This window comes from Cucurbita moschata, unplaced genomic scaffold (assembly GCF_002738365.1).
Source record: "Cucurbita moschata cultivar Rifu unplaced genomic scaffold, Cmos_1.0 Cmo_Scf00016, whole genome shotgun sequence".
NCBI lineage: Eukaryota > Viridiplantae > Streptophyta > Magnoliopsida > Cucurbitales > Cucurbitaceae > Cucurbita > Cucurbita moschata.
This window is the reverse complement of record NW_019268532.1, coordinates 974,919-1,002,033: the sequence shown is the minus strand read 5'-3', so window position 1 is coordinate 1,002,033 and position 27,115 is coordinate 974,919. Positions and strand designations below refer to the sequence as shown.

Genomic DNA, 27,115 nt, shown 5'->3' with positions numbered 1-27,115 from the left:
CAATAGTTTAACTAAAAATGTATGTCACTACTCTCCACAATGATATGATGTTGTCCACTTTGAGCATAAGCTCTCATGGTTTTGATTTGAACTTCCTCAGAAAGACATCATATCAGAGTAGACGTATTTCTTTATTTATAAACTCAGGATTATTCCGGCTCCCAAGAATCTTCAGCAGTTTATTCCGGTGTAAATTAAAATTAATATTGAAAAATTGAGTTTGAATATAAAAACTTTATAATAAAATAAAAACAAATAAATAATAATGTAATAACTTTATAAATGTCAACAAAATGGAAGATAATGTTTGAAATATATATATATATATATATATATTTTATAATTGACTAAAGATACAATAAGGTAAATATTGTAATATTGATAAGTTTAGGGTAAAAATTAAGAATAAAGAAAGTAGGAGGAGTGGTTAGCAAAACGGGAACCAGAGCCATAAGAGCAACCAAGCTCCAGGCGCCACATAATTTTTACACGGAAAAATTTAATAATATCGTCTGACGTAATTTCCAGAATGGCCAAATCCGACGGCGCTGCATTTTGATTGGTCCACGCTGGCACCCGACTCCCCTCCCCCCCGCCGATGGTGCGATTTAGCGGAAGTTTCTTCCATTTGTCCCTCCTCTCGTCTACGCTGGCGGTGATAGGTTTCTATTTAGAGCAAATCCGAGAGGACGATTTTCTATAATTTTCTGTTGATTTTCTCGTCGTGGTAATAGTCTATGGATATAATCGTTTCAGTTGAACGCGAATTTCTCCCTAAGATTTTTTCTGTTTGTTTCTTAGGGAAGTTGAAATTTATGTCTGTTTATGTTTGATGAATTATTGATAGCGTAATTTGTGGGTTTGATTGAGGCTATGTGAGCTGCAGATACTCTGAGTTCAAGATTATCGCGTGTTTTTGTTTGTAGAAATGGGGATTTTGTAGCGAAGGATTAGGAAAGTTGCAAAATATTAGGGTTTCGTTCTTTCTTTATTTGTTTAAACTTTAATTTAATGGATGAATGATGTCAGGATGTGATCCCGGGAGTTGATTATTATTATTATTCCCGACAGTGAGCTGTTTACTGTTTGATAAAGCCACTAGTGGAATTACAATATTTCTTATTGTGAGTTTGAATTAACTGCTTTTCAGTTGTGTCGTTAATTTGAGCTTCTTTGTCACGGATTTGTTCAAATAAGTAGATTTTATCTCCCAACATCCTCGTTGCATCCTAAATTTTCGAAAGTATTGTCGATTTCATTTGTTATTAGATTGTTTTCTTCATTTTCTGGTTGTGTATTAACATTGCCTATTGATTGTGATAGGTACTATACATTATATTGTAAATTGCTGAGCTTCGAAGCAAGAAATTTCACTACGTAATCGGATCCCTTTTTCGGGGTTGTGTTCGAACTAACTTAATTTGTATTCCAATACTGTCTTTGGACATTGCTGTTTTCAGCTCAACCCAACAATGGTTCATGCTGGTTCTACACAATTTTCGCATAAACTGGGGATTCAAAGCGTTCATGGATGCAATAAGTTACATATTGTATGTCATTTATGAACTTTTGTTTGATGTGCTCAATACTTTCATTGGCTGGCAACTGGAATCTTAATTTCTTGGCTTCAACTTTCTCTGCAGAGTGGCAAGGGAAAGACCAGGCGACATCTTGTTACTATCATTCCTACATCACACGATCTGGTATGGCCGAAATGCATTTGAGTTCTGAAAAACTCTTTTTAGTTGCTGTATCCTTCTGTCTAGTTGAGGATTACAAATAGAAGGGTTTGTTTTCTCAGAAATAAAAAGATAAACTGTTGCTCTATGTGGAGACTCTTAAATTAATCTGCATTTCTTTGGTTGGTGAAAGTAAGAAGAATTCAATATCGTATGGATGTTTAAAGCTATGAGTAACTTTTTTTTTTTGTTTAATTCTCAGAGGTATGATCCTGGACGTCTTCAGCTCTTACGCAGTGCAAGTCAGCCAGTGTATCCCATGTCTTCCAGAGCAAATGTTTTGGTGTGTCGATCTGTTCTTGAATCAAGTGGTGGAGGAGCTGGGACTGCTGTTCTAAAAACTGCAGCTTTGGTGCTGACAAGGTATTTTTTATTTAAACTGTCCTCTGCATATTCTTTTGTTTCTTATCCGAAAAAAAAAAAAAAGGAAAGGAAATCAAGGGTGCAAAAAAACTAGTCTCACAAATTGTAGTCCTAACATTACTTAAAAAATGTACTCCACTCTAAAAGAATAAAACCGAACTGATAATTTCAAAAAAAGTGGAGAGACTAACACCCTCGACGAGTTATTCTAACGAACAATATCCAAAGCCTCATTGGCAGATCCTCCATGCCCCTACAAATCCTGCTATCCCAATCGAGCCAAAAACCCCTTTTGCTAATAATCTGGTGTTGGAATTTCTCTCATATTGGTATTACTTATCTTCATAAAATTGTAGTCTGTCTTATGCTAACCTTGATAAGCAAGTACATTTTTCTGCATTCTGCATGCGTTTATTGTTAATGGCGCAAATCATGCTGTCTGTAAATTTGTGTATTAAATATTCTTTTACCTCACCTTGGATACAATAGTGACTATTAGCTTGGTTGTTGAACCTGAGATGCACCAAATTCTTCAATCTTGCGTTGTTTCCTTTTGCCCATCATGTTTTTTTGTGCTTATCAAATACTGATTTTGTTTTCTGGGACTTTCTGACAGATCTTATGATGCTTTACGCGGCAGTCCTCTGTTACTTAAATTAATTCCAGCAGCTTGCGTCATTGCTTTTGCTGCTTGGGGTGTTGGACCTCTTATGCGTTTGGGGAGGGTTCTATTTCTTCATGTATTAATCTTAACATATCATTTTATTTTAATGAGCTGGTAGGCAAACATCTATTAGTTCTGATTATTCATGAAAATTTTGTTGCAGGAGCCCGATGGCAGTTGGAAGAAAAGTAATGCATACTATGTTACGACTTCCTACGTTCAGCCTTTACTGCTATGGATGGGAGCCACATTGATCTGCAGGTCAGCTTTCGTCTGCAGTCTGTATTACTCGGGCTAGCTGATCTTGTTCTGATGATGCTATAGGTACTAAATATAGAAGCTTTGTTTCAGGGCTTTGGATCCAGTAGTTTTACCGTCAGTAGCCAGTCAGGCCATCAAACAGCGACTTCTAAATTTTGTTCGAGCTTTGTCTACTGTTCTGGCATTTGCCTATTGTATATCAAGGTGGTGCAAAGTTCTGGGACTTCAGATTTGCTTTTGATATTTTTGATTGAGTGATGTTGAGCGCCAATGCAAATGTTACTGCATTATGATTCTAACAGGCTTTAACTTCCATGCAGCTTGATTCAACAAGTACAAAAATTCGCTACGGAATCAAATGACTCAAGTGATGCTAGAAATGTTTGATTTTCTTTCTAATTTCATTTTTTCATTTTTTCTTTTGTCATTTATGCATGTTTAACCAGTTCTAAATTTAAATTAGTAGACGTCTGCTTGCTATTAATCATTGCCAGTTAGAATGAAGATAGAAATTATGAATGGATACTCTGTTTAGGATATCCTTGAATGGATAACTTACGGTGGAGAGCTAAGCCATAGGTTAACCCTGCCAACTAAACTAATTAAAATCAAAATGAATACGAAGTTAACCCGTACACGCCTACGTTACTTGGATATATTGAGTTAGCCTTTTAAAACTAGTCCCTTTTCTTATTTTCTGCCTTCATTTTTGATAGATGGGCTTTGATTTTGCGGGGAAAGCTGTTTACACTGCAGTCTGGATTGCTGCTCTTTCATTGTTCATGGAGTTGCTAGGTTTTTCTACCCAAAAGTGGCTCACGGCTGGGGGTCTTGGTACTGTATTACTTACCCTTGCTGGTCGTGAGGTAAACCTTCTCTCCTGTACACACTGTCATTTTTTAACACTACATTTATGAATCTTACAATATTCTTGGGTTCATAGTCGAGCGTGCCATTGCTATTCACCGAAGTTGTTGTCATTTTCCCATTTACCAGACGGTCTCTTACCAGATAAATTTACTCCATGGTTTTGATGTATGCAGATATTTACTAACTTTCTCTCAAGTGTAATGATTCATGCAACACGACCATTTGTGGTAAATGAATGGATTCAGACAAAGATTGATGGATATGAAGTTTCTGGAACGGTTGAGGTTTGCGCTTTTTAACTTCATCATTACCTTATGGAATATGTTTTTGATAAGAACAGAAGGGAAAACATATCAATTTGGTTTAAAAAAGTTCTCTTCTAGTTTTGGTTGATTTTCCTTTCTGACATGCATTTTCCAAATGCAAGCACGTTGGTTGGTGGTCGCCGACTATTATCCGAGGCGATGATCGTGAAGCAGTCCATATTCCAAATCACAAATTCACCGTTAGTATTGTGAGAAATCTTACTCAGAAGACTCATTGGCGTATCAAAACTCATCTTGCCATCAGCCACTTAGATGTCAACAAGATTAATGTGAGTCAATATTAGTTTATCTTTGGCACTTGTCTACCTTAGGTTCTTTTCATTGTATGTTGTCTAATAAGAGCTTGGTCTCCATGTCCAGTATATTGTAGCTGATATGCGGAAAGTTTTGTCCAAGAATCCTCAAGTTGAACAGCAAAGGTTACACCGTAGAATCTTCTTGGACAACATCAATCCTGAAAACCAGGCTCTTATGGTATGTCTTGAGGGAATTTTTTATTTTTTATTTTTTGGAATAGTAACAAATTCTTCATAATGTTCACTTTCATCGATCATTACTACCACAAGTGAGTCTGACGAGTAAGATCCCACATTGGTTGGAGAGGGAAATGAAACATTCTTTATGAGGATGTGGAGACCTCTCCCTAGTAGATGTATTTTAAAACCCTAAGGGGAAACTTGGAAGGGAAAGTCCAAAGAGGACAATATATGCTAGTAGTGGGCTTGGACGGTTACAAATGGTATCAAAGCCAGACACCGGGTAGTGTGTCAGCGAGGACGTTGGACCCCCAAGGAGGGTGGATTGTGAGATCCCAAGGAGGGTGGATTGTAAGACGGTTACAATATCTGCTAGCGGTAGGCTTGGACTAACCAATTTCATTTTGTTCCTGCAGATTATGGTTTCTTGCTTTGTGAAAACTTCTCGTTTTGAAGAGTACTTGTGCGTAAAGGTACAACCGTTTTTTTGGTGTTTTTAAACTATATAGTTAATTTTGGCTAGCAGTACATTTCAGATACCTTCAATATCAAGCATCTGAACTTTCAGCTGCCATTGATGTGCAGGAGGCAATTCTCTTGGACCTTCTCAGGGTTATCAGCCACCATAGGGCCCGGCTTGCCACTCCCATACGCACTGTTCAGAAAATATATGGTGAGGCTGACTTGGAGAATGTACCATTTTCAGAGACCATGTATTCTCGTACAGGGGCTACTAACCGCCCTCTGCTTCTTATTGAGCCATCTTATAAAGTCAATGGTGACGATAAAGCCAAAGTCTCTGGACGTCCCGCTCGCTCGTCAAGCGAAGAAAAAGATGCCAAACAAGAGGCAGTCTCAACATCAGGAACGAAAGCCCCCGACACATCAGGAACAGCGCCTAAGCCTTCAACTGGACTGGTATCCAACACACAGACCCAGAATCCAACCAGTACTCCAGAACAAAGCAGCATTGAGAAGCCAGTAACAAGCAATGAGGTAAAAGGAGAAAAGAAAGAGCTCTCAGGATTGAACGCTAAGGATAATACGCCACGAGGGACTCCTCCCAAATGGTCGCCCTCAGCTGCCGGTCCGAGTAGCGAGAAAGCTGATATATCTTCCTCAAGCGTGCAGAATAAGCAAGATGGCGAGAAGACCCCTGTGGGCAGACCTCCATTGGAGGAGAACATTGTCCTGGGAGTTGCCTTGGAAGGCTCCAAAAGAACTCTTCCAATAGAGGAAGATCTGAATCCATCTCCCTTTCACTCTCCAGCTGATACAAAAGAAATTTCGACACAGAGGAATGGGAGTGAGTTTGGTCCAAAGAGCAAGGATATGAAAGATGGGCAGATGCCTGCAGTTCCAGGTGGTACAAAAAGTGATTGATGTGTAGGCACCACGCACACCAGGGTTGGCTTCTCCCACTTGGTCTCCTCATTTTTGAAGCGATGCGAATATGAAAATGCTGAGCTAAATTTTTAAGCAAGCATTTTTGCAGGTTCGCTGGTGTAAAAAAAAAAAAAAAAAAAAAAAAAAAAAAAAATTGTATCTTGATCCAAAGGCACATTGGCCTATGAAAGTCTACACTACGCTGACTTTCTCAAAAAAGGAAAAGGGGAGAAAAAATTACACAAGTACAATTATTTTAACCATTTCGTACCTTCATAATCTTATTGTTGTCGATCAATTTTAGACTTTTAAAGTAATGATATAGTTTGTACGTAGGAAACCGTTCTTTTTTACAGGTTTTTTTACCTTATATTATGAGAAGAAAAATAATTCATACTAAAGTTGAGCGACTAAATTATCACAAACTTACGTAAACAAAAACTAAATCATAGAATATTCAAATTTAGAAAATAAATTGTTACTTTAACGGGGAATATGAATCTTTGGAGTACGAGTTTTTAACGTTTTTTAATTGATAGAATATTGATATCGTATCGTACAAAAACGTTATTTTAACACAATTGATATTATCAACTTTTAGATAACTATGACCGTTCAACGAACCTTTATAATAAATTAACTTGTCTATGTTCATTCATGTTCAACAAATATTTAAATACGGGTCTTAAGAGGACAAATACTTGAATACGACTCCTAAAAGGTCAAATAGATCAAATTGGACAAACAAACAAAATTCTATTGTAGCTAAGTCCAAAGTCAATTAGATCAAATTATAATTTTTAACACCAAAAATATCAATGATAGTTACTACAATCGCTATTGACAATATGCGTTGAGTTTAGGAAGGAGCTTGCAGCTGTAGAGCAAATAGTTACACAAAACTTTGATTCTTCCAATAAAAAATAAAAATAAAAATAAAATAAAATGGCAAAATTAGAGGAAAAGAAGAGAAAAGAACAGTGTGATGTTGGTGATGGCGAGGAATTAAAACTAATCCTTGATATAACTAGCATGGGTTACATCAACGTTACCCAAATGAATTATCTATCGGTACTAATTAAGCAGATATGGAGCCATTACACTATTGACAGCATGGCAAGCCAAACCCTACTGACATGATCATTTACAAATATGTCGAAAAAGAACACGCCAACCTTCCATCTTATAAGTCTGCATCCTCTAGCAGAACGTCTCCGAGACCGTTGCTTGCTTCTTCGGGGTATGGCAAATGCCTCGATTTCTTGGCTGGAGGTTGCTCGTGTAAGTCGACCTCAGTAACCGAAGCAACCAACACTGCATCATCATGTTCGATGTCTGTTTTGGTTGTTATATCCTCATCTAGACACGGTGATGCAACGACAGTTTCTTTACAATGAGGATCAGAACCATCATTTTCCATGTCTTCACAAGTATCATTAGTATCTTTAGAAACGACAATGGTGTCGGTATCTTGCGTCGTGGTAGCAGCAGAAGTGGGGCATTCTGCTATAGGTTCCAGGTTCTCAATTGGTAAGGGCCTTTTTCTGTTAATTTCTTCTTTGTTACCAGGGCTTGGTTCCCTAACATCGCAACTTTCAATGATTCCCACATCTTCTAAGACATCTGAGTGACTTGAGGGGGATGAGGCAATGCCACTACCATGCTCTGGTTGAATAGACATGCACAAGTCAAAAGCAGTCTCGGATTCTAGGCCTCTTGACGAACCCGGAAAACGACAAGCTTGAGATGTCATTGCATCAACTGGCTGCAAACCATCCTGTTCTGAAGGCAAGTACATGAAACGGTCTCCAGTTTCCGTATCTGCATCTTCCTATTAATGAGAAAATTTTATAGCATCAGAGCTGTAGGCATACTAACAATTGTTCTCTACAGGAACAGGTATCATCTAGAACTAACGAACTGGAATTGCATGAAGATAGCAAGGAAATATTTTGTCCATTTTTCATCATGTTTCTTAACGTTGGCACAAGTATGAACCATTATTACCAATCATAATTGAAATATATATATATACACATTTGCCTAAGTGACGATACACAAAATATAAAAAACTGTGTAAGAGATTGCATCAATTTGCTTCTTTTATTGTTGGGCAAAAGATAATAAGAGAAACTAAAACATACCTCCAACACGGTAACATTTGTATCAAAATACGATGATGTCTGGGCAAAAGATTGATAGTGTCCAAGTAATGATCCATTCGATGTGCCTGGTTCAAATAGTTCTCTGACAACCAAGCCAGAACCGTCCATAAAGTGGTTATGTCTACTCGAAGATTCAGATAACAGAGTAATTTCAATCCCATCAGCAGCTTGTGAGCTTGACAAATTGTGATTGAATGTCTCTGCCAGTCTTCCACTTTCCGGAACAAGCTCCACACCAGCTTCATCCTCATTGTTTGATGGAAATTTAGAAAGGAGATCATCACTGCAAGCAGTGGTGGACATTTGTCGAGATCGTTTTTCAAGGATTTCAAAAATTAATCTCTGTATTAAAGTTCGCTTGAGGTAAGCCTCAGCAGGTGGGAACCAATCCACATTAAGCTGGGGAGATTCATTGAAAAAAAACAATCAAATTATTAACGTCTAATTCAGAAGATAAAAGTAAATCCAAGGAAGATTAGTTCATATCTCTCTTTTTTATAACAGTTCATTTTTGTGAACTCAGAAACTTTGATGGAACACACACACACACAACGCAGAAAAAATCTAAAAGCTATATTATCTTTCTAACATTTTCTTAATAATAATAAACGTTCAAATTTATCCCAGTCCCAAAGTTGTGTCACGTGTCAATCATCCTATTGAGTATGAGTCATGTGAGAATTCCATGTCGAGGTGATCTAAGAATGTCATCAATGCTTTCAATTGTGAAGGTGAGATCAGAAATGGCACCCTACAAGGCTTTCACACCGCATGTCCAATTAACAAAACAGAAGGATGAAGAGTTAAAAGTTCATAATGTGGAAAAAGCTTCGAGACTAATCTGGAAAGGGATTTCATCGAGACGAAATGAAATGCGACGGCATCAATAAAAAGATAATAAAGGAATTAGAACTAAGGATTTATAAATTAGACATAAGCCATAAGAATAATAAACCCAATCTCGTGCATCTTTTCCGCAACTCACACAATTGTTTGAAAAAAAAAAACAAATTTATTAAGTCGAGGTGGTTAACTAGAAATTTTCTTATATCTAAGATATATTAGTTAAAATTTCCAAATAAGGGTTCAAAGCGGACAACTTACAAATTTTGAAAGCTTGGAGATTTTGAACGGACTGAAATCAAGAGGAGCTTCTGCCAAAAAGAGTTCTAGATAGTGGAGCAAAAATAATCCGCAATCAAATGAATTTTCCTGCTGTGGAAGCTGACATGAAACATGGATGTGTAAGATAACCCCCGAAAAAAGAAAGATAAAGAGAAATAAACGTAGGACCATATTACCAAACATCATGTGTTACAATAAAGGAACCAGATGCATGAGTATCCTAAAACCGAAAGTTCTTGAATATCAATATAATGAAGTTCACAGCCAGAAGTACCTCGAGTGGGAGAAACCGAAGGTTCTTAAACTTTGATGAAATATCTTCAGATGCATCCTTGTTTCTTTCGTTCCATTCTTCCAGCAAATAACTGTCATATATTGCATCACGAGGTCCCAGTGATTAAGAAGGAACTTGCAAAAGAAAAAAAAAATTGAAACTATAAACGCAGAAATGATGGAATTGGCTTGCTTTATAACCAATAATGAAAACAAAATGCAAAAGCCAAAAAGTAGTAAGAACGAACAAACAGCGTCAGCAAATTACTAAAAACCCTTTTTTTATAAGACGGCAAACTACCTTCATTTTAAAAAGGACAGAATACCAACTAAAAGAACTGTGGTGTTTGCTCGCAGATGGAAGATACCTAAAAATTAACACATTGAATAATCCTTTTTTCTGGGCTCTCCATCGCAAGATTAACACATTGAACAGAGAATGAAAGTTGAACCTATCGATAGCCTCAATTCAAACTTGCAGGTATCAACTCAATGTTGTATTCTTGGTCAAAAAGAGGAAAACATTGTGAATAATCCTTCTTTTTTGATAGGATTATGAAAGATCCTACTTCAAGCTGCTATATCAAATGGTGGCAACCAAAACCCCCGGGAGACATTTTTTGTGAATAAGTTCCTCCAATTGCCATACCAAATGGTAAGTAAGTAAAAAAAATGAAAAATAATAAATAAATAAGTGGAGGAAGAAATAATACAAAAGGAAAAAAGGAAAAAGGAACAAAAAAAAAAAAAAAGAAAGAAAGAAAGGATGCGTTTTAAAATCACTTCCATAGCAACTTTTTTGTTGCCTGGAAAAAGAGTTTTCCGAGGCAATAAGTAAAATCTCCACCCCCAAACAAACTCATGTCATTTCCCATCTCAAATCTCATCCCAACCTTTAGAAACAAACGCCCCCTATATATATACACACATTACTCTAGCAATAAAAAAAAATTATAAAAATAAAAAGCAACAAAAAAATTACTTAACAGAGAGATTAAAAGAGGTTGGTTGCAATATGCAAATGAAGGCAATACTGAAAACTCTTCTGAAGTCTTCATCAAACTTCTCAACATGGAACAGACTAATTCTATGTCAGTAAATAAAAATAAGATGCAATGTCAAACTAACCATGACATGGAAGATTAACCTTTGTTCGGATATCTAAGATCCACTGTTCGAACCAATAACTTGAACATGATAAAAGCTATAAAAACAAAGGAATACCTTTGAATGAGATTTTTAAGGCCTGCGTGACTTCCCTTAATAGAATCCATATGCAATATACACGGTACTTTTGTTGACTTCATCAGGTTTTCATCTGTGACAAGACAGAAGTTAAGACTGGTGGGAGACACAAATTGACCCAATGAGTGAAGAACTTACCGCTATATCTAGCCACTTCACCAGGATGGCATATGACCATTAAGCTCCAATGAAGGCTGTTATAACAAACATATAAAGTTGAAAAGGATACCCACTTCCGATGCTGTTTAGCTTATCACACAAAAGAATCTTTCCTTCAAGAGAAAAGGCTTACTTGAAGTTTATAGGAATGAAGATATAATCCTTGTCAAATAAATTCACTTTCCGAGTCCATTTTCGAACACGAAGAAAAGCAGCTTTGCCATCAGAAGCACTTGAGGGATCTTTATCAAGGTCAGCTAGCTTCCTAAAGAAAAAGCTATTGAAGAAGTGAAATCTATGCTTCTCCTTAGGGTCTATCTGGCTCTTCAAATACCTGTCAATCAATTCTATTTAGAAAGGTGGTCATTCAATATTTGCAATAAAAGTTTGTTAATAAGAAAACCAGTCATCCAAGCAAGGAAATGGAGAAAATAAAAGAACTGTGGATCAGAACTTCTTTAAATGAGAAACTGAAAATTCCTACATCACTAGGAAAATATACAGGGGGAAAACCTCCTGGCAGTAATGGTATTCAATCATGCATTACAAGCAATCACTAAATAATTTGACTCACTGGATGTAAAAGTCAATGATTGTATCATTGACAAATGTCTCTGGTTGCAACAAGTCAACATCCCTCTTACTAATGGAAACGGCATCTGGATCTCCTTTGGGATAGACAACTTCTTCAAAATGCTCATCAAAGCTGGACACAGATTCATACTCATTGAAAAAGGTGGCCACCGCCAATCTCAAAAAGTATTAACGATAATGTACTCGAGTTCATGTATTGACCATATAACAATTGAAAACTGAAGTTGAAAGAAGAATGATCTGCATGCATGACATTTTGAATATCATAGCATGGTAAACATGAATCTTTTACTCAAAATTAAAAGAAATATATATAGTTTTTAAGAAGCAGTTAGAAATGAATTTCAAACAAACTAGTTTACAAAACATGAAATAAGCTTTAAAAGGAAAAAAAAAAGTAGAAAATTCCACTCACTTGGGGAAATATTGTCTTGGTCCACCCAAATCATCATCGCCCACACTACAAGACATAATAGAGGTAACCAATAATTCTATGAACAAGGGAGACCAATATACGTAAAAGGAATCAAAACAAAGTTTATTCGAGAATGCAACCAGTGTGTGCGTGTGACTTGGGAGACATTTTACACATGACTGTGTTAACCATGAAATGAAGAATGTAACCCCCGATAATTCTTTAAGATATGCCACATAAACTGACATCTTGAAGTGTTGCTAGGTTTATAACTCTGTTTTTAAAAAAATACATGTGATAAAAGCTATAATGATAAGAACACACAGATAACTTACTCAAGAGACATATTCCAAATAGCCATGTATCTGGAATCCAAAGATCTGATTTTTTGTTGTTTCTCAGACCAGCAAGGATCAACTAGAACAATCTTCACTTCCTTAAGGCCTTAAGCAAGTTCATAAATATGAATTAGAAAAACTAACAACAAGAAAGATTTCTATCATAACATTATTGAGAACACTGATGAAATGACACAAGAAAAAGGCAATGAGGATGTCGAGAAGAACGTAGATGTTAGGCCATAAGTTATGTCGTGAAGTTACTAATAATCTTAGCCATGTCAACATAATTGAAATTAAAATTTAAGAAAAAAAAACTTAAACTGAACCTGGCTTCTCTAATGAGCTGTCAAAGTAGCAAAGATATACATTGAAATACTATCAAATGTTTATGCTACTGAAATCTAATTCCAAAAAAAACTCAAAATAGACTTGTAGAAGTCCACTGACCAGAAGTGTCACATCCATTATCACGTTGACCAACATCCTTTGATATAGTATGGAGCTTAATCGTCACAAATTCAACCTGTAGCCAAATGAAAAACTGGCAATTCACAAAAAAATAGAACTCAAGTATCATAAAATTTAGTTTCTAAAGAAAAGATATAAGAACTCACCCTTTGAAACCAATGACACTCAATATTAATGAGATCATCAACTCCCCATTCAAGGTTAAGGAACTCGTTGCTTCCATAATCAGAAAAACCATTAATTTTGACGCCATTATGTGAAAAGGTTAACTGCGAACTGGTACAGTAAGAATCTCCATATATAATATAATCGGGACATAGAACAACCTCTTGGTTAAGATCATCCTATAAAAGTAACAGAGAAAAGCTTCAGTACCCAAATGCCTACATTCTGGACAATGAATTTTGATAAGTTGAATCTGCCTACAGAAAATAATCATTAAAAAAAAGACAAAAAACATATTCCACTTAAGTAATCAACTATACATCCGAAGTTGTAAGCAATTCAATTACTAAAAGAAACAGAGAGAAAGAAAGAGAAGCTCCTCAAATGAAATCAGACACCTTAGAATTATAATTACAAAAATAACTTGATAAAACACTACAGCATCCAAGAAGGTGCCTCATATTTCACGATTTCAATTCTTTCTTCCTAACCAGTGTTTTTCTCTTCAAACACTCTTCAAGAATAAGAGGAAACTATAGTCTCCTTCAAGATCAAAAACCCTTGACAAGGACCAATCATGTAGAATTCATAATATGTATGAACAACATGAACATCCGGACAGCCTATACTTCTTGATAAAAGTAGTTAAGACTTCAAAAGTCCTGGAGGAGATTAAACGAAAAATGAAAATTGGAAATAAATTTCAGGAAAATTTTAAGACATAAGTGTGTGGCCCTTTTCTTTTTCTGTTTAAATGATCACAAGGAAGAAACTTACCATTTCATTGTCAGATGAGCACTTATCTGAAGACTTCCCATTCGGCGAAACTGAAATTGTCCAAATAATAATAGTCAGGCATAGAACTTGGGTAAGTTATTAGTTATAGTGTGCGTGTGTGTGTGTGTCCCCTGATCTTCCTTATTGATGCAATTGTTCTCCTCAGGAAAAGAACCAAAAGAATGTTGAAGTGGACACAGTGTACAGAACATACCACTATCCTCTACAAGCTCCGAAGGAGAGCTCATTGGAGAACTCCCATTCATGCTTCCATTAGGATATGAAAGTGCATCCACTTGCTCCCTCTGTACATTGAAAAAGAGAATGTTAATCAAACATGACCAATACTCCTATATATCTCAACAGAAAGTAATGTTCAGAAAGCAATAAGTTAGGGTACTTTAGCGGCAAACTCAGGAAGAGAGCAATTTAACCCCAGGATAGAACTTTGAGAGCTAGATCCAACTTTTCCAAGCTCAGAGCCAAAGCATCCTGTCACGTGATTATTTACTTGCACAAACATGTCTTGTGAATGAGTATTCCATTCTGATTCTGTATTGACATCCAATTGATATTTCTCTTCTTCCATGATCAATTGCTCTTTAGATATGCCCGGGGGGATATGTGAAATACCATTGTCACAACCACGATTACATTCATCCAAGTCAACATCCATATGTGGATTTTCAACCTCTTTCCCTTCAACACATTGGACACTGTTAATTAATCTTCATTAATTATTAAAATGGATGGCCATCAACAAAGAAACTAATTTTGATAATGATAGCAAGAAGAAACTTGCAGCAGCATTGTTGAACGGACATTCACTAAAGAAAGGGCACAAAAAGAAAGCAATTCTGAAATGGTAACTTGGACAAGGACAAGCCATATTGAGAATTAAATAAAAAGCACAACAATAGAGATGAACATCACGGTAGTTAATGTTTGTTTCCAGCTATAAGAGTACAAGACGAATGATATCATCAAACGTGTGCGGAAAAAAGTTACCATAGCAATTTTCACTAATTTATGATACCAGAAGTAAAGAAATTTGTGCTCCATAAGGAAAGATGAAAAATAAATCATTCCAGAAATCCTCTTTCAAACGTAAATCTCCAGAGTTATCAGATCACATATTCACTTTAATTCCCCATTGGAAGTAAATAATTTTCAGCAATCGGCGATATGCTACAAGACGCCAGAAATAACAATTCAACTCATTGAGATGCCATTCAACATATTTCAAATTCGTCTGTATTTCACCGTAAATCTACAAGAAATAGACGTTTAGCAATCTACAGACTACTCCACGATCTACCAAATGAAAAAGGCTAACAGAACCAATATAGTGATCAACCTTCTCTGAGATATTCAGTTTACAATCAAAATTAAAGACTCTTATCCATCCATCCATCCATCCATCTCCAACTAGTGTTTGCAGACAAATAAATAAATAAAACGAAAAGTAGTACCAGTCCAGGAATACCTACCTAATTCAAGACATCCATACTTCAAAACAGAGTTAGTTTCGAGATTAGGGTTTTTGAATTTGCTGAGACACTTCTCGGAGATCAATTCAGGAAGCTCGTCTTCTTCGGTGAAATCGAAGACTTCGAGGCCTTTGACAGAGGCGTCGTTCATGGCGAGATGAGAGCGGATCACTGAGAGATCAAACGATCCCAAGAAATCAAACTGCCATCGTAATCACAGGAGGACGAAGTAAAGCTCTGGTAAACGAAGATCGTGTCAAAGCTCTGGGCCACTTGGTTGCTGAGAATGGAGCCAATTAGGGCTGTTTGGCGCGGAATCAGTAGCCCTCCGGTTCCTAAAAACCCGTGTTCAACGTACTGGGTTGGCTCACCAGCATTGAACTCACTCCAGCGTCAGATTTCAGTTAATTTATATTTTAATTTTTTTTTTATTTTTAAGCTATTTTCTTTAATATTCAATTTTATAACCTGATAATTTATTTATTTTTAATTACATCTAAATAATTAAACCAATTTTAAGTTACTAATTTGAATTATATTTATATTAAATTATAAAATATTTCAATTTATTCTATACGACACATTTGAAAGCCCACTGCTAGCTGATACTGTCTGTTTTAGATTGTTGCGTATCATTGTCAACCTCGTAGTTTAAAAATACGCCTACTAAAGAGAGGTTTCCACATCTAAGAAATGTTTCGTTCCCCTCTCCAACCGATGTGAGACCTCACAATCCACCTTACTGGAGGTCAGCATCCTCGCTAGCACACCGCTCGGTGTCTAGCTCTGATACCATTTGCAAACGTCCAAACTCATTGCTAATACATTATTCGTTTTAATTTGTTACGTATCATCGTCAGCTTCACAACTTTTAAACGCGCCTATTAGAAAGAGATTTACACACATACTTGATCTCACAAGAGAACTTGTAATTTAACCTAACAGTAAAAAAAAATTAATATCTAAACATCTCTATTTTCTCAAAAATATAAAGTTAAAATTTCACTATTTTTAACCGCACAGGGTAAAAATATGGAGGTGAAAGATTCCCAAATAACAAAAAAATAAAATAAAATAACTAAATATTAAAATTCGCCATTTATATTAATAAAGTTTTAAATTCCAACAATTAATTTTAATGATTCTCTGCCTTTTCTCATCTCAGCTTAGTTTTGTCCTCAATTTGGGCATGCAAGCCTGCAACAAATAATACGCAAATAAATTAATTAATCATTTTATTTACTATAAATAATTTAAAAAATCTCTAAAATTGTAGTTTTAATTAATTTCGGTTATTATGCTTTCAAACATTATATTATTCAACAAATAAATTTATAATATAAGATTGCTCCTTCATGTATATCATATAAATATGGTACCTGCATCAACTAAATATATAGTTAAATTGAATTAATAAATGGAAATAATAATCACAATCATAAATTAACTACCATTTGTAACCTAAATTACAATAAATAAATAAATAAATAAATATATATATATATACTGAACCTTTATTTAATAAATAAATATATTTATTATGATAAGCCTTTTAAATAATTATTTTTAGAGAAAAAATGGTTAAATTTGAATGAAAAAATATAATTATTTTAAACTTAATCCAAACCAGCGTCTTAATTACCACCAGGTCGTTTTAGATCAGTATTACACTGATTATTTTTTAAAAATAATAATAAACCGGAAAAAAGTATCTGTCGAAACCCAATTTCTAAAGAAAATAATAATAATAATAATAATAATTTACAATGATGAGAAATGACATAGGTAGCAGATATGGGGACGAAGAAGATTTTTAGATCACAGCCTCACCCTATGGGCTGTTGAATGAAAGTCATACCTCCACTAATTTAGAGAATAATCATAGATTTATAATCAAATAATACTCTCATCATTGTTATAAAGCCTTTTGACACAGCTCAAAGTAAGGTTACAACAGCTTATGTTTAAAATAGATAATATTATTATAATATTTTTTTAATATAAAATTGAAATATTTTTATAATTTGAGAAAAATAAAGAAGTATAAATAATAATTATTATATTGCAAAAGAAAGTACTCACCCTAGTTTGAGAGAGGTATCGGAGCTGTCGTCGTCGGCGAGAGGGCCGCTGTTGCAGCTGTACACATTTGCGGCGGAGTCCGACGAAACTCCTTCTTCCGGCACCGGAACGTCGGAAACTACCAGCAGTGGCCTTCTTTGATTCGACAACCTTATCATCTGCAAATTTTCATTAATTTAATTCCAAAAATAAAATTCCTTTCTTCAATAAATAAATAGAATTTTATTACCTGCCGATTCAGCGTCCTGTTCTCTTCCATCAATCTGGCTCCCTGTATAAATTAATGACGTGGAATAAGTCTATTATTAAAAAAAAATCAATTAATTAGGATTAAATGCGTAATTTTAAAATTTAAATAACTAAAATAATATAATTTAGCCTAAAAAAATGGAATTAATTACCTTAAGCTCAAGCGCATTAATTTCATTCATAATCTTCCTTTCCTACATAAATATAAAATATCTGTAAATTTTGTAAACATAATTATTTTTATTATTAATATTAATATTATTATTATTTGAAATAAATTAAAATTAAAAACCTTGGTTTGAATAACACGAGCGAGGCCTACTTCAAGCACTCCTTCCAATTGCTTCAAATCTTCTAAATTCAATCCTTGAAGATCCTCTCCTCTCATCTGCCTAATATTAATTTTTAAAATTAACATATATTATTAATTAATCAAAATAATAATTAAAATTGCAAAAATAAAAAATAAAAGTACCTCAGTCGATGGCTCATGTCTGCAGCTTCCTTGGTCAACCGAGCGTGGCTGCTATTCTCGAGCTACACTTAAAATACTTTAATTCAATGAACTCGAGCTTTAAATGTATTATATAATATATATTTTTAATTAAAAAGTCTAATAATATATGTTAATTTAAAATTTATAAATTTATTAAATTCAAACTCTCATATTATATAATATAAATTTTTAATTAAAAGGTCTAATAATATACATTAATTTAAAATTTATAAATTTATTAAAATACCATATTTAATAATTGAACTCGAGCTTTACACATATTATATAATATATATTTTTAATTACAAGGTCTAATAATATACGTTAATTTAGAATTTATAAATTTATTAAATACAAGATTTAATAATTTGCATCTAATAAACCCGTTAAATTAAAAGAATTTTAGGGGTGAAATTGAAAATTTTCAAAATTTGAGGGACTTGTTGGATAAATTTAAAAGATTACCTGTAGGTCAAGGGAGGGATCTTCCAACTCTCCAAGGTTAGTGGAGTGCAAATTGTATCTTGTAATAACATCCTTAACGCTGCATTATATGTAAATAAATAAAATTAATAATAATAATAATAACAATAATAATGAACTTAGATTAATATTTGTCACACTCTAACAAAATAATGGTATTTAATCATTTTAAAATCTAAAACCATGCTTAATTCATAATTAACTTCTCCGCTTTAACCATAATCTCATGTTTAATAATTACCACGGATTAAAAAATTTGAGGGGTTAAGTTGGTAACTAAATAATTATAATAGAATTCACCACTTAGCTCTTTAGTTGTAAAATTATTTTTTTAATTATTTAAAATAATACTATTTATCAAAAACTAATAACTTAAAATTTGTAAAATTTAAATATTTATAGTCCACCTCTCCTAATTTAAGGAATAATCATGGTTTATAATAAAAAAAATACTATCTCCATTGATACGAAGTTTTTTGGGGGAAGGATAAAAGTCCCATATCGACTAATTTAGGGAACGTGGGCTTATAATCAAGGAATACTCTCTCCATTGGTATGAGGCCTTATGGGAACCCTCAAAATGAACAATATCACCTCATTGTGGAAAGTCGTGTTAATGTAACATGGTATCAGAGTCATGTCCTAAACTTAGCCACCTCATCTAATGCAGAGTTATACCCTAAACTTAGCATTTTCTCAATTTATTTAGGTTGAAATGATCATAGATTTATAATCAAAGAATACTTTCTCCATTCGTATGAGGCATTTTGGGAAGTCCAAAGTGAAGCCAGGAGAGCTCAAAGTGGACAATATCATACCATTGTGGAGAGTCGTGTGCGTCTAACAATTTCAATTTCAATTAAGTTTCATTCAAAATTATTAAGGATTTTTTTTTTTTTTTTTTTTTAGCATTTCTGGTAAAAATACAAAAGTTGAAGGATCGCTGATTATTACCTGGAACTGGAAAACTCGAAGAGCTTTCCGGTAGCGGAGAAGACGAGCAGCGCCACCTCGGCGTCGCAGAGCACCGACAACTCCTCCGCCTTCTTGAAAAGCCCTCGCCGTCGCTTCGAAAACGTCACTTGCCTCGCCGTTAAGTTGCTGATCTTCTTAATCTTGATCTTCTCCCTCGCCATAGAATCTCCAGTGGCAAAATTGTAAAATCGCAAAAAAAAACCCTAAATAATTCAGATACGAAACTGAATTTCCTTCACTAAAATAAACAAAATAAATAAATAAATAAATAAAAATGAAATTCCGACCAGTTTCGATTTCTCGTACCTTTGATTCGAACACTACAAGAACACGACCGGGGATAGATGAAGCTTAGACTGGACGTATTCTATTCAAGGAAAGGATACATTCCCATTTATAGCCAAACAGTCGTCAATTCTTTTTAACTTTTTACCTGAGTTTCAGTCAAAACCTTATCTTTACTATTTATCGAAGTAAAAAAAGAAACGGTAAGTTTTCAAATATAATTAAAATTATTTATTTTGAGGCAAACGAATAATAACTATATGTCCTAGGTGGCGTGGAAACGGGAGCTTTCCGTACAACCCCGGCCATTCTCCCGGTTGTCAGTTCAGAGTCTTTACCTGCCCGCTGCCCTACTCTACCTTGTACTACTTTTTTATCAGTTTGTGTAATAAATTTTATATCGTGCGATAATTTAATAATTTCCCCAACTGAATCTCATAAATTATCGTCCTTTCTCGCGTACTTTATTCCTATTTTTTATTATTTTTTTTTTTTCATATCGTGTGGACGGGAAATTGCCGGTACGATTCTTTAACGGCGTGTATAGTTCGCGTCCACTTGTTTGATTCTTGTTCTTAAAGCTGTGTTGTTGCACGTGCCCTTATCCAACTAGTTTTGCGCGTGGGGCCCGTGGGCTCGATGGAATTATTCGAAAATAAATAAATATTTTCAGGAATTAAGATTTATAATTTTTAGTAATTAAATTCATTTTTTAGAGATTTAATTTAATATAATTATAACGTTTTTTTTATATAAATGAGGTAAATTGATTCATGTATATATAAAAAAATTAAGATTTTAAATCTATGTTTTTTCCGGGAAGGCTTTCTTTGAGCTTTCCCTTTCGAACTTCCTCTGAAGGCTTTAAAATGCGTTTGCTAGCGGAAGGTTTCCACACCCTTTTATAAATGGTGGTTTGTTCTCTTCCCCAACTAATGTGGGACATCACAATCTATCTCCTTTGTGGCCAGCATCCTCGCTGGCACTCTTTCCTTCCTCTAATTGACGTGGGACAACCCCCAAATCTATCCCTTTGGGGCCCAGCGTCCTTATTGGCACACCACCTTGTGTCTACCCTTTTTCGAAGAACTGCGAGAAGGCTGACACATCGTCCGATGTGTGGCTTTGATACCATTTATAACAGCTCAGATTCACTCCTAACAAATATTGTCCTTTTTGGGCTTTCCCTTTCGGTTCCCCTAAACGCTTTAAAAGACGTCTGCTAGGGGAAGGTTACATTGTCCGATGTCTGGCTCTGATACTATTTGTAACGGCTCAGATCCACCGCTAGCAGATATTGTCCTCTTTGGGCTTTCCCTTTTGGTTCCCCTAAACGCTTTAAAAGACATATGGGGAGGTTTCCACACCCTTTTTATAAATAGTGGTTTGTTCTCTTCCCCAACCAACGTGGGACATCACAATCCACCCCCCTTTGGGGCCCAACGTCCTCGCTCGCACTCTTTCCTTCCTTTAATCGATGTGGGACCGCCTCCAAATCCACCCCCCTTTGGAGCCCAACGTCCTACTGGCACACCGCCTCGTGTCTACCCCCTTCGGAGAACAGCGAGAAGGCCGACACATCGTCCGATGTTTGGCTCTAATACCATTTGTAACGCCCCAAATTCACCGCTAGTAGATATTGTCCTCTTTGGGCTTTCCCTTTCGGGCTTCCCCTCAAGGCTTTAAAACGCGTCTGTTAGGGAAAGGTTTCCACACCCTTATAAACGGTGGTTAGTTCTCCTTTCAACTAACGTGAGAAATCACATATATAGAATAAAATATTTTTTTTTAAAGGTGCCCAGTTGAATTACATCCAATGTTGGTTGTTGATAAGATATTATAAGGACTCATGATTTTTTTTTTTTTTTTTCTGGTGCCTAAGTTATTAGCTATATTCATTTCGTGTTCTTTTATTTGATAACCGAAAAAATAATGATTTTTTCTTTTTGGTTACATAGTTATAAATTTGAGTGTTTTGTTATTTAATTTCCGCTTCTCAATTATTTTATACTCAATTAATGAGAGTGAGGTGTTCTCATCCGAGCCACATGTAGAATGATTTCTTTATACATAATTGTGAAAACTTAAGTCCATCGTTAGTAGATATTGTTCGCTTTGGCCCATTTCTTATTATCGTCCACGTCTATTATGGAGAGGTTTCCATACCCTTATAAGAAATGTTTCGTCTAATGTGAGATCTCACAGTTACATATGTTAGATGTTCATTGTTAGTGGGCCAGGCCCAACAAGGAGATGGGCCGAAGCTTTCGCCAGTCCATTAACAAAAAGATACGAAATGGGCCGAATGGTATATTGGGCTGAAAAGGGCGACGTCAAAGCCGGCCCATTAAACTTCCACCGAAAATGTCCGGTCATATCCCAGCAGGTTGGGGAGTGGAGAGGGGTAGAAATGTAAAATTAAATAATATTTTTCAGAACATTTTATTAATTTAATAATATTTTAGGCTTAATTTTTAAAAATAAAAAAATAAAATGGTTATCCATTTGATTGACACGTGTGAATGAAGTGAAGCGCTGAATAACTGGAGAGCTTTTGTCCACGCAGCCATAGGTTGAACACAGACGTCTCCTCCCTGTCCTAATTTTCTAATTTTTTTTTTCTATATAAAGTTTAGGTTAAATTATATATTATAAATAATAAAAAAAAAAACAATAAACTTTCTTATTTATTTTTAAAAATATTTTTATAATTTTAAAAGCTTCAATATTATCAATTCCATCTTTTATTAATATTTCATAATTATTTTTACTATTTAATATAAAATTGACATCACGATATCGCGAAATATAGATATTTTTTAAAATTAAATTAAAAATAATGATATTTGATTATCCATCTTAATATTGAGAGATTACAATTATTTTTTTAAAAAAATTTTGTAAAAATAAATTGATTTATTTCTTAAAAAAAATTATGAATTTTCTTGTCGTAACATTCACGTAGCTTGCACAAAATAATATTCCCTCCCACTTAGTTGGACATTTTGTCTTTTGTATTTTATATATATATATATATATATTTGAAATTTATTTAGAAATATCTAAAATTCTAATTTTATAATAATCTAAGTTTTTAAAATATTTTTTAATCAATTTTCTAATAACGATTTTTTAAAAATTAAACTCTAGAAATAATAACATGTTTTTAATAATATAATTTTAAATCTTTGCATGTTTTTTTAAAAATAGATAATAAAATAAGAAAATTTAGAGGCAGAAAATCATGTAATAAAAATTTATAATTTGGTTCTTCTCTCTCTCTCTCTCAATCATGGGATTTTTGGGGATTATCTCATTGAAATGTTAGAAAATTAGGAAAGTGGCCAAACGCAAACACGATATGATCTCTATGTCATCTCCAACGAAGTGGGGATCGATGTGGATAAGCTTGAAACGAGATGTTCATCTTTACAATTTCGCGTGTATAAATGGAACAGAAATTCAGCTGTAAGAAACTTTTCAATACAGTCGATCATTTCAGTTGGGAAAGGCGGGAACCCAAATGGGTCGTTTAATTCGTAAGTTTTCTATACATTGTTCTTCATCTAATTGCTTGATTTCGTGCCTGTGTGCTTGTTGGGTACGTTTCAGATTCAATTTCTTTGTGAAATTATCGTTACTGATAGGTCCAAGAGCTTGCTGGAGTTGGTTATTTTCAGAAATGGCTGCAATTAGACCGACCTTAATCCACAAGAATCCTTTCCTTGTTTCATCATTTTCAGTCGGGACAAACTCTCTTTCTGTCAGTTCTTGTATCTCTCTGTTTTTCCTTTTTATTCTTTGTTAATTCCAGTTTTAAATAGGTTTTTTAATGGACTTCGAATTTGAATCGACAGATGAAGGAAGAAATCGACGAAAATCATCTGGAAGTGACATCTAATCGCAATCACGAGTGGGTTCTTTCTGCTAATTTACTTTATGAATCTGTTAATGGAAACTCCCATGAATTTTCTCTTCTGGTTCTTGATTTTTTTTTCTCTTTATTACAAGGCTGGAGGTCTCAAGAAACTCATTAGGGCTTGCCCAAGAACGATCATCAAGGATGGGAGTGAAAAATGTGGCTCAAGTAAAGGATGCAGATAAGGTGTTTGATGAAATGAAAATGAGATTTCTGAGTTTTAAGAAGCACAAGTACTTGTAAGTAGCAGTCGATACACGATGATGAGCTAATCTTTGGATCTGTTAGGCAAGATAAAACTCAATTTGTGCTTGGTTTTTAATCCAATGATTTCATTGAAACAGGAAAAATTTAGAGCATTTTCAAGCTCTGGCAGAGCTACAAGCCCCTAAGGTAGTTAAGATGATGAACATGTCCCTATGATTTCTCTTTGATTATTGTGTCCTGTTTGTACTATCTCTGCTCATTATCTCGAATATTTCAACACAAGCTCACAAGTAGAACAGTTCATGGTGATTTCTTGTGTCGATTCTAGAGTATGCCCATCTAACATTCTTGGATTTCAACCCGGAGAAGCTTTCACCGTTCGCAACGTAGCGAACATCGTTCCGTCATGGGAGGTATATGTATAGTCTAGTGGGAATGTCTTGTATTATCTAAGTCAGACAAGCAAAGAACTAACTTCAAGTTCTTATGCAGAATGGACCAACTGAAACCAATGCAGCCCTTGAATTTGCAGTAAATACACTTAAAGTGGGTTGTTTTCCGTTCTTCATCCAGTTGAATTTGATCTTTATAATCTCTAGACTTCATATTAAGAGAGCTATTTGTATACTGAAGGTTGAGAACATTTTAGTCATTGGCCACAGTAGCTGTGCTGGAATTCAGAGCCTTATGAGCATGGAAGATGATGCTACCGACTCAAGGTTTCACTTTCTCAAACTCCATCGTGTCTTCTTAATCTGTTTTTCTCGGTTGTGCTTGTTTTCGATCTATAATTTATAGCTTATTCTGCTATGGTAGCTTTGTTCATAAATGGATGGTGAATGCAAAAGTTGCTAAATTAAGAGCAAAAGCTGCTGCTGCACATCTTAATTTTGACCAGCAATGTAAACATTGTGAGAAGGTATTGATCTTCTTGTTGCATGAACTTTTAGATTAGAATCCATTTCTTTATTAGTTCGTATTCATAATTCCTTACTCTGTTACCCCGTTGCGTTAGCCCACAAGCTAAGACTCTATGACTGATGATGCTATATGCTCGGGCCATGGTAAAAGGCTCGAAGGGAATGAGTTCATGTCATGATAACTACTTGCTTAGAATGTTATTCTACGAGTTTCCTCATCAAGCGAGTGTAGTGGGGTTGATATGGTATTTAGTGCAAATAGTCGAGGTGCACACAAGTTAACTCAAAAGATTACCAATCTCGTTCCCCTTTTGCCACCGAAGAATCAATTTCCTTATTAGTTCGTATGCATAATTCTTTACTCTGTTACCCTCTTGCGTTAGTCCAAAAGATTTATATTGATTTTGACAAGCTAAGACTATATGCTTGATGTTATATTCTCGGGCCATAGTAAAAGGCTCGAAGGCAATGAGTTCATGTCATGAAGACTCGTTGCCTAGAATATTATTCTACGAGTTTCCTCGGAAAGTGAGCATAGTGGGGTTGATCCGTTATCTGGTGCAAATAGTCGAGGTGCATACAAGTTAACTCAAAAGATTACTAATCTCGGTTCCCATTTTGCCACTAAGAATCAATCAACTTTTATATTAGAATCCATTTCTTTATTAGTTCGTATGCATAATTCCTTACTCTATTATCCTGTTGAGTTAGTCCAAAAGCTTTATATTTCTTTCAACAAGCTAAGTCTACATGACCGATGCTATATTCTCGAGTCATAGTAAAAGGCTCAAAGGGAATGAGTTCATGTCATGATGACTCATCGCCTAGAATATTATTCTACGAGTTTCCTCAGCAAGCGAGTGTAGTGGGGTTGATCTGTTATTCGGTGCAAATAGTCGAAGTGCACACAAGTTACCTCAAAAGATTACTTATCTCAACGGTTTCCCTTTTTGCCACCAGGAATCGATCAACCTTTCATTGAAGAACTTAATGACGTATCCATGGATCGAAGAGCGGTTAAAACAGGAATCGCTTGCTGTTCATGGAGGATACTATGATTTCTTGAGTTGTACATTTGAGAAGTGGACTCTTGATTACAAGAACACCTGCAAAGCTGCTGGTGATGATGATCATGGATTTCAGATCAAAAATCAATCAGTATGGTGTTGATATCATCTTTGTAAAGTTCAAAAGTCGCTGCTATATTTGTAAATGGTGACAAATATTTTTACCAATAATTATAAACACTCTTTACGTAATTAATAATAAATGTTTAACGATTACGTGCTTTAGTTTCAATAGTTTTAAAAGTTCGGGTTAACTATAGAAATGACTAAGTTCGGGACTATGGCCCCTACGCTGCTTGTCACACAGACTTTGATGTTTAAATTTGTAAGCGTGTCGATATATCTCACAATTAAGATTTTCGTAAATTATTTGCTGGATCCGGGTTGGACTAAGATTATATGAATTTTGTGTGCGTTGACCAAGACTTTTCAAATTGGGCCGACCACGGGCTTGGGCTTTATTCTTTAGTATTTATTTATTCGTTAAATTATAAATTTGATCCTTATAGTTTATGGTTTAGGGTTTAATTAACTAACGTAGAAGTTGAATTAATTTATTATTTAACTCAACTCGCATGGAATATATATTATCCCTTTTTTAATAAAATAAAATTAAATAATATTCTTTACTTACCAGAAAAAAAAGAATAAAGTTGGAATTAAAAAAGAAAAGGAAAAATAAAATAAAATAAAATAAAATACCAAATACGTAACTTTATTGTGTGGCTTGTACTCAACTGGATTTGTATACATTTGAATGTGGAAGTTTGCTTTCAGCATCTTTTTTTTTTTGGGGCCCAAAAGAAAATTAAAGTTAAAAAAGAAAAAAAAGGCAAAATAGATCCATGAACCAATAATAATGCTTAAACAATACAAATTGATTATTAACACCGGAGTAAAGGAAGGGTACATGAATGAACCGATACTACATTCGAATGATAGCAATTGTAAAGATAAGCGGACTAGAAAAATGCATTTTCTTTTTCAGGCTCGATCATAAGAACTCAAAAGTTTAGTGTTTTTTTACTTGGAGCAATTCTATGTTAGGTGACCTCCTAGGAACCACGTGAGTGCGTACAAGGGCTTCACTCTTAGAAGCGAAGAATAAATCACGTGATCATGTTGTTGGA

General features: G+C 34.8%; 4 protein-coding genes across 11 annotated transcripts; 2 read left to right on the top strand and 2 right to left on the bottom strand.

The window, feature by feature from the left end:
* Positions 1 to 466: 466 nt before the first annotated feature.
* Positions 467 to 6,402, top strand: LOC111454460 (mechanosensitive ion channel protein 2, chloroplastic-like). Its single transcript, XM_023095950.1, has 14 exons — positions 467 to 727; positions 1,324 to 1,550; positions 1,644 to 1,703; positions 1,942 to 2,102; positions 2,719 to 2,842; positions 2,930 to 3,027; positions 3,118 to 3,231; positions 3,348 to 3,408; positions 3,744 to 3,893; positions 4,071 to 4,181; positions 4,325 to 4,492; positions 4,584 to 4,697; positions 5,116 to 5,172; positions 5,285 to 6,402. The coding sequence occupies exons 2-14, from the start codon at positions 1,473 to 1,475 to the stop codon at positions 6,080 to 6,082; spliced, it is 2,094 nt and encodes a 697-aa protein (XP_022951718.1). The 5' UTR covers positions 467 to 727; positions 1,324 to 1,472; the 3' UTR covers positions 6,083 to 6,402.
* A 649-nt stretch (positions 6,403 to 7,051) lies between these two features.
* Positions 7,052 to 15,680, bottom strand: LOC111454203 (probable ubiquitin-like-specific protease 2B). Of its 3 annotated transcripts, none has more exons than XM_023095574.1 (16): positions 15,303 to 15,680; positions 14,213 to 14,511; positions 14,027 to 14,117; positions 13,813 to 13,862; positions 13,017 to 13,214; positions 12,850 to 12,925; positions 12,397 to 12,505; positions 12,062 to 12,106; positions 11,627 to 11,758; positions 11,186 to 11,386; positions 11,032 to 11,087; positions 10,873 to 10,966; positions 9,650 to 9,740; positions 9,355 to 9,474; positions 8,230 to 8,649; positions 7,052 to 7,916 (listed from the first exon to the last, which is right to left on the bottom strand). In XM_023095574.1, exons 1-16 carry the CDS (start codon positions 15,451 to 15,453, stop codon positions 7,269 to 7,271), a joined length of 2,781 nt encoding a protein of 926 aa, XP_022951342.1. In that variant the 5' UTR covers positions 15,454 to 15,680; the 3' UTR covers positions 7,052 to 7,268. The 3 variants fall into 3 exon arrangements, with proteins under 3 accessions (XP_022951342.1, XP_022951345.1, XP_022951344.1); XM_023095577.1 differs by having other exon boundaries at positions 14,213 to 14,528; positions 15,303 to 15,389; XM_023095576.1 differs by lacking the exon at positions 9,355 to 9,474.
* LOC111454204 (beta carbonic anhydrase 5, chloroplastic-like) lies at positions 10,136 to 26,219 on the top strand. 3 transcript variants are annotated; one of them, XM_023095580.1, is made up of 11 exons: positions 10,136 to 10,140; positions 23,354 to 23,411; positions 23,520 to 23,635; positions 23,730 to 23,785; positions 23,884 to 24,030; positions 24,136 to 24,184; positions 24,298 to 24,411; positions 24,491 to 24,544; positions 24,632 to 24,717; positions 24,797 to 24,917; positions 25,879 to 26,219. In XM_023095580.1, exons 2-11 carry the CDS (start codon positions 23,396 to 23,398, stop codon positions 26,086 to 26,088), a joined length of 969 nt encoding a protein of 322 aa, XP_022951348.1. In that variant the 5' UTR covers positions 10,136 to 10,140; positions 23,354 to 23,395; the 3' UTR covers positions 26,089 to 26,219. The 3 variants fall into 3 exon arrangements, with proteins under 3 accessions (XP_022951348.1, XP_022951346.1, XP_022951347.1); XM_023095578.1 differs by lacking the exons at positions 10,136 to 10,140; positions 23,354 to 23,411 and adding an exon at positions 23,138 to 23,340 and having other exon boundaries at positions 23,485 to 23,635; XM_023095579.1 differs by lacking the exons at positions 10,136 to 10,140; positions 23,354 to 23,411 and adding an exon at positions 23,140 to 23,340 and having other exon boundaries at positions 23,485 to 23,635; positions 24,815 to 24,917; positions 25,879 to 26,177.
* Positions 16,375 to 19,932, bottom strand: LOC111454205 (MADS-box protein SVP-like). Of its 4 annotated transcripts, none has more exons than XM_023095584.1 (9): positions 19,893 to 19,922; positions 19,567 to 19,786; positions 18,595 to 18,673; positions 18,109 to 18,170; positions 17,926 to 18,025; positions 17,786 to 17,827; positions 17,614 to 17,655; positions 17,385 to 17,542; positions 16,375 to 16,499 (listed from the first exon to the last, which is right to left on the bottom strand). In XM_023095584.1, the coding sequence occupies exons 2-9, from the start codon at positions 19,746 to 19,748 to the stop codon at positions 16,481 to 16,483; spliced, it is 684 nt and encodes a 227-aa protein (XP_022951352.1). In that variant the 5' UTR covers positions 19,749 to 19,786; positions 19,893 to 19,922; the 3' UTR covers positions 16,375 to 16,480. The 4 variants fall into 4 exon arrangements, with proteins under 4 accessions (XP_022951352.1, XP_022951351.1, XP_022951350.1 ...); XM_023095583.1 differs by having other exon boundaries at positions 16,384 to 16,499; positions 17,614 to 17,683; positions 19,567 to 19,753; positions 19,894 to 19,932; XM_023095582.1 differs by having other exon boundaries at positions 16,384 to 16,499; positions 17,614 to 17,683; positions 19,567 to 19,790; positions 19,894 to 19,931.
* Positions 26,220 to 27,115: the final 896 nt, after the last annotated feature.

What these genes read in the sequence shown, in the direction of transcription:
- LOC111454204 (XM_023095578.1), top strand. Translation starts at nt 23,234, where the DNA reads ATGATCTCTATGTCATCTCCAACGAAGTGGGGATCGATGTGGATAAGC. An exon ending in ACATCTAATCGCAATCACGA is followed by an intron (nt 23,786 to 23,883) that starts GTGGGTTCTTTC and finishes CTTTATTACAAG; the next exon opens with GCTGGAGGTCTCAAGAAACT. An exon ending in ACATCGTTCCGTCATGGGAG is followed by an intron (nt 24,412 to 24,490) that starts GTATATGTATAG and finishes GTTCTTATGCAG; the next exon opens with AATGGACCAACTGAAACCAA.
- LOC111454203 (XM_023095574.1), bottom strand. Translation starts at nt 15,453, where the DNA reads ATGAACGACGCCTCTGTCAAAGGCCTCGAAGTCTTCGATTTCACCGAA. An exon ending in ATTTGGAATATGTCTCTTGA is followed by an intron (nt 12,107 to 12,396) that starts GTAAGTTATCTG and finishes TATGTCTTGTAG; the next exon opens with TGTGGGCGATGATGATTTGG. An exon ending in CTTAAAAATCTCATTCAAAG is followed by an intron (nt 9,741 to 10,872) that starts GTATTCCTTTGT and finishes AATATATGACAG; the next exon opens with TTATTTGCTGGAAGAATGGA.
- LOC111454205 (XM_023095583.1), bottom strand. Translation starts at nt 19,748, where the DNA reads ATGGCGAGGGAGAAGATCAAGATTAAGAAGATCAGCAACTTAACGGCG. An exon ending in TTCGAGTTTTCCAGTTCCAG is followed by an intron (nt 18,674 to 19,566) that starts GTAATAATCAGC and finishes CATATAATGCAG; the next exon opens with CGTTAAGGATGTTATTACAA. An exon ending in GACATGAGCCATCGACTGAG is followed by an intron (nt 18,026 to 18,108) that starts GTACTTTTATTT and finishes AATTAATATTAG; the next exon opens with GCAGATGAGAGGAGAGGATC.
- LOC111454460 (XM_023095950.1), top strand. Translation starts at nt 1,473, where the DNA reads ATGGTTCATGCTGGTTCTACACAATTTTCGCATAAACTGGGGATTCAA. An exon ending in TTTGCCTATTGTATATCAAG is followed by an intron (nt 3,232 to 3,347) that starts GTGGTGCAAAGT and finishes ACTTCCATGCAG; the next exon opens with CTTGATTCAACAAGTACAAA. An exon ending in ACTCAAGTGATGCTAGAAAT is followed by an intron (nt 3,409 to 3,743) that starts GTTTGATTTTCT and finishes CATTTTTGATAG; the next exon opens with ATGGGCTTTGATTTTGCGGG.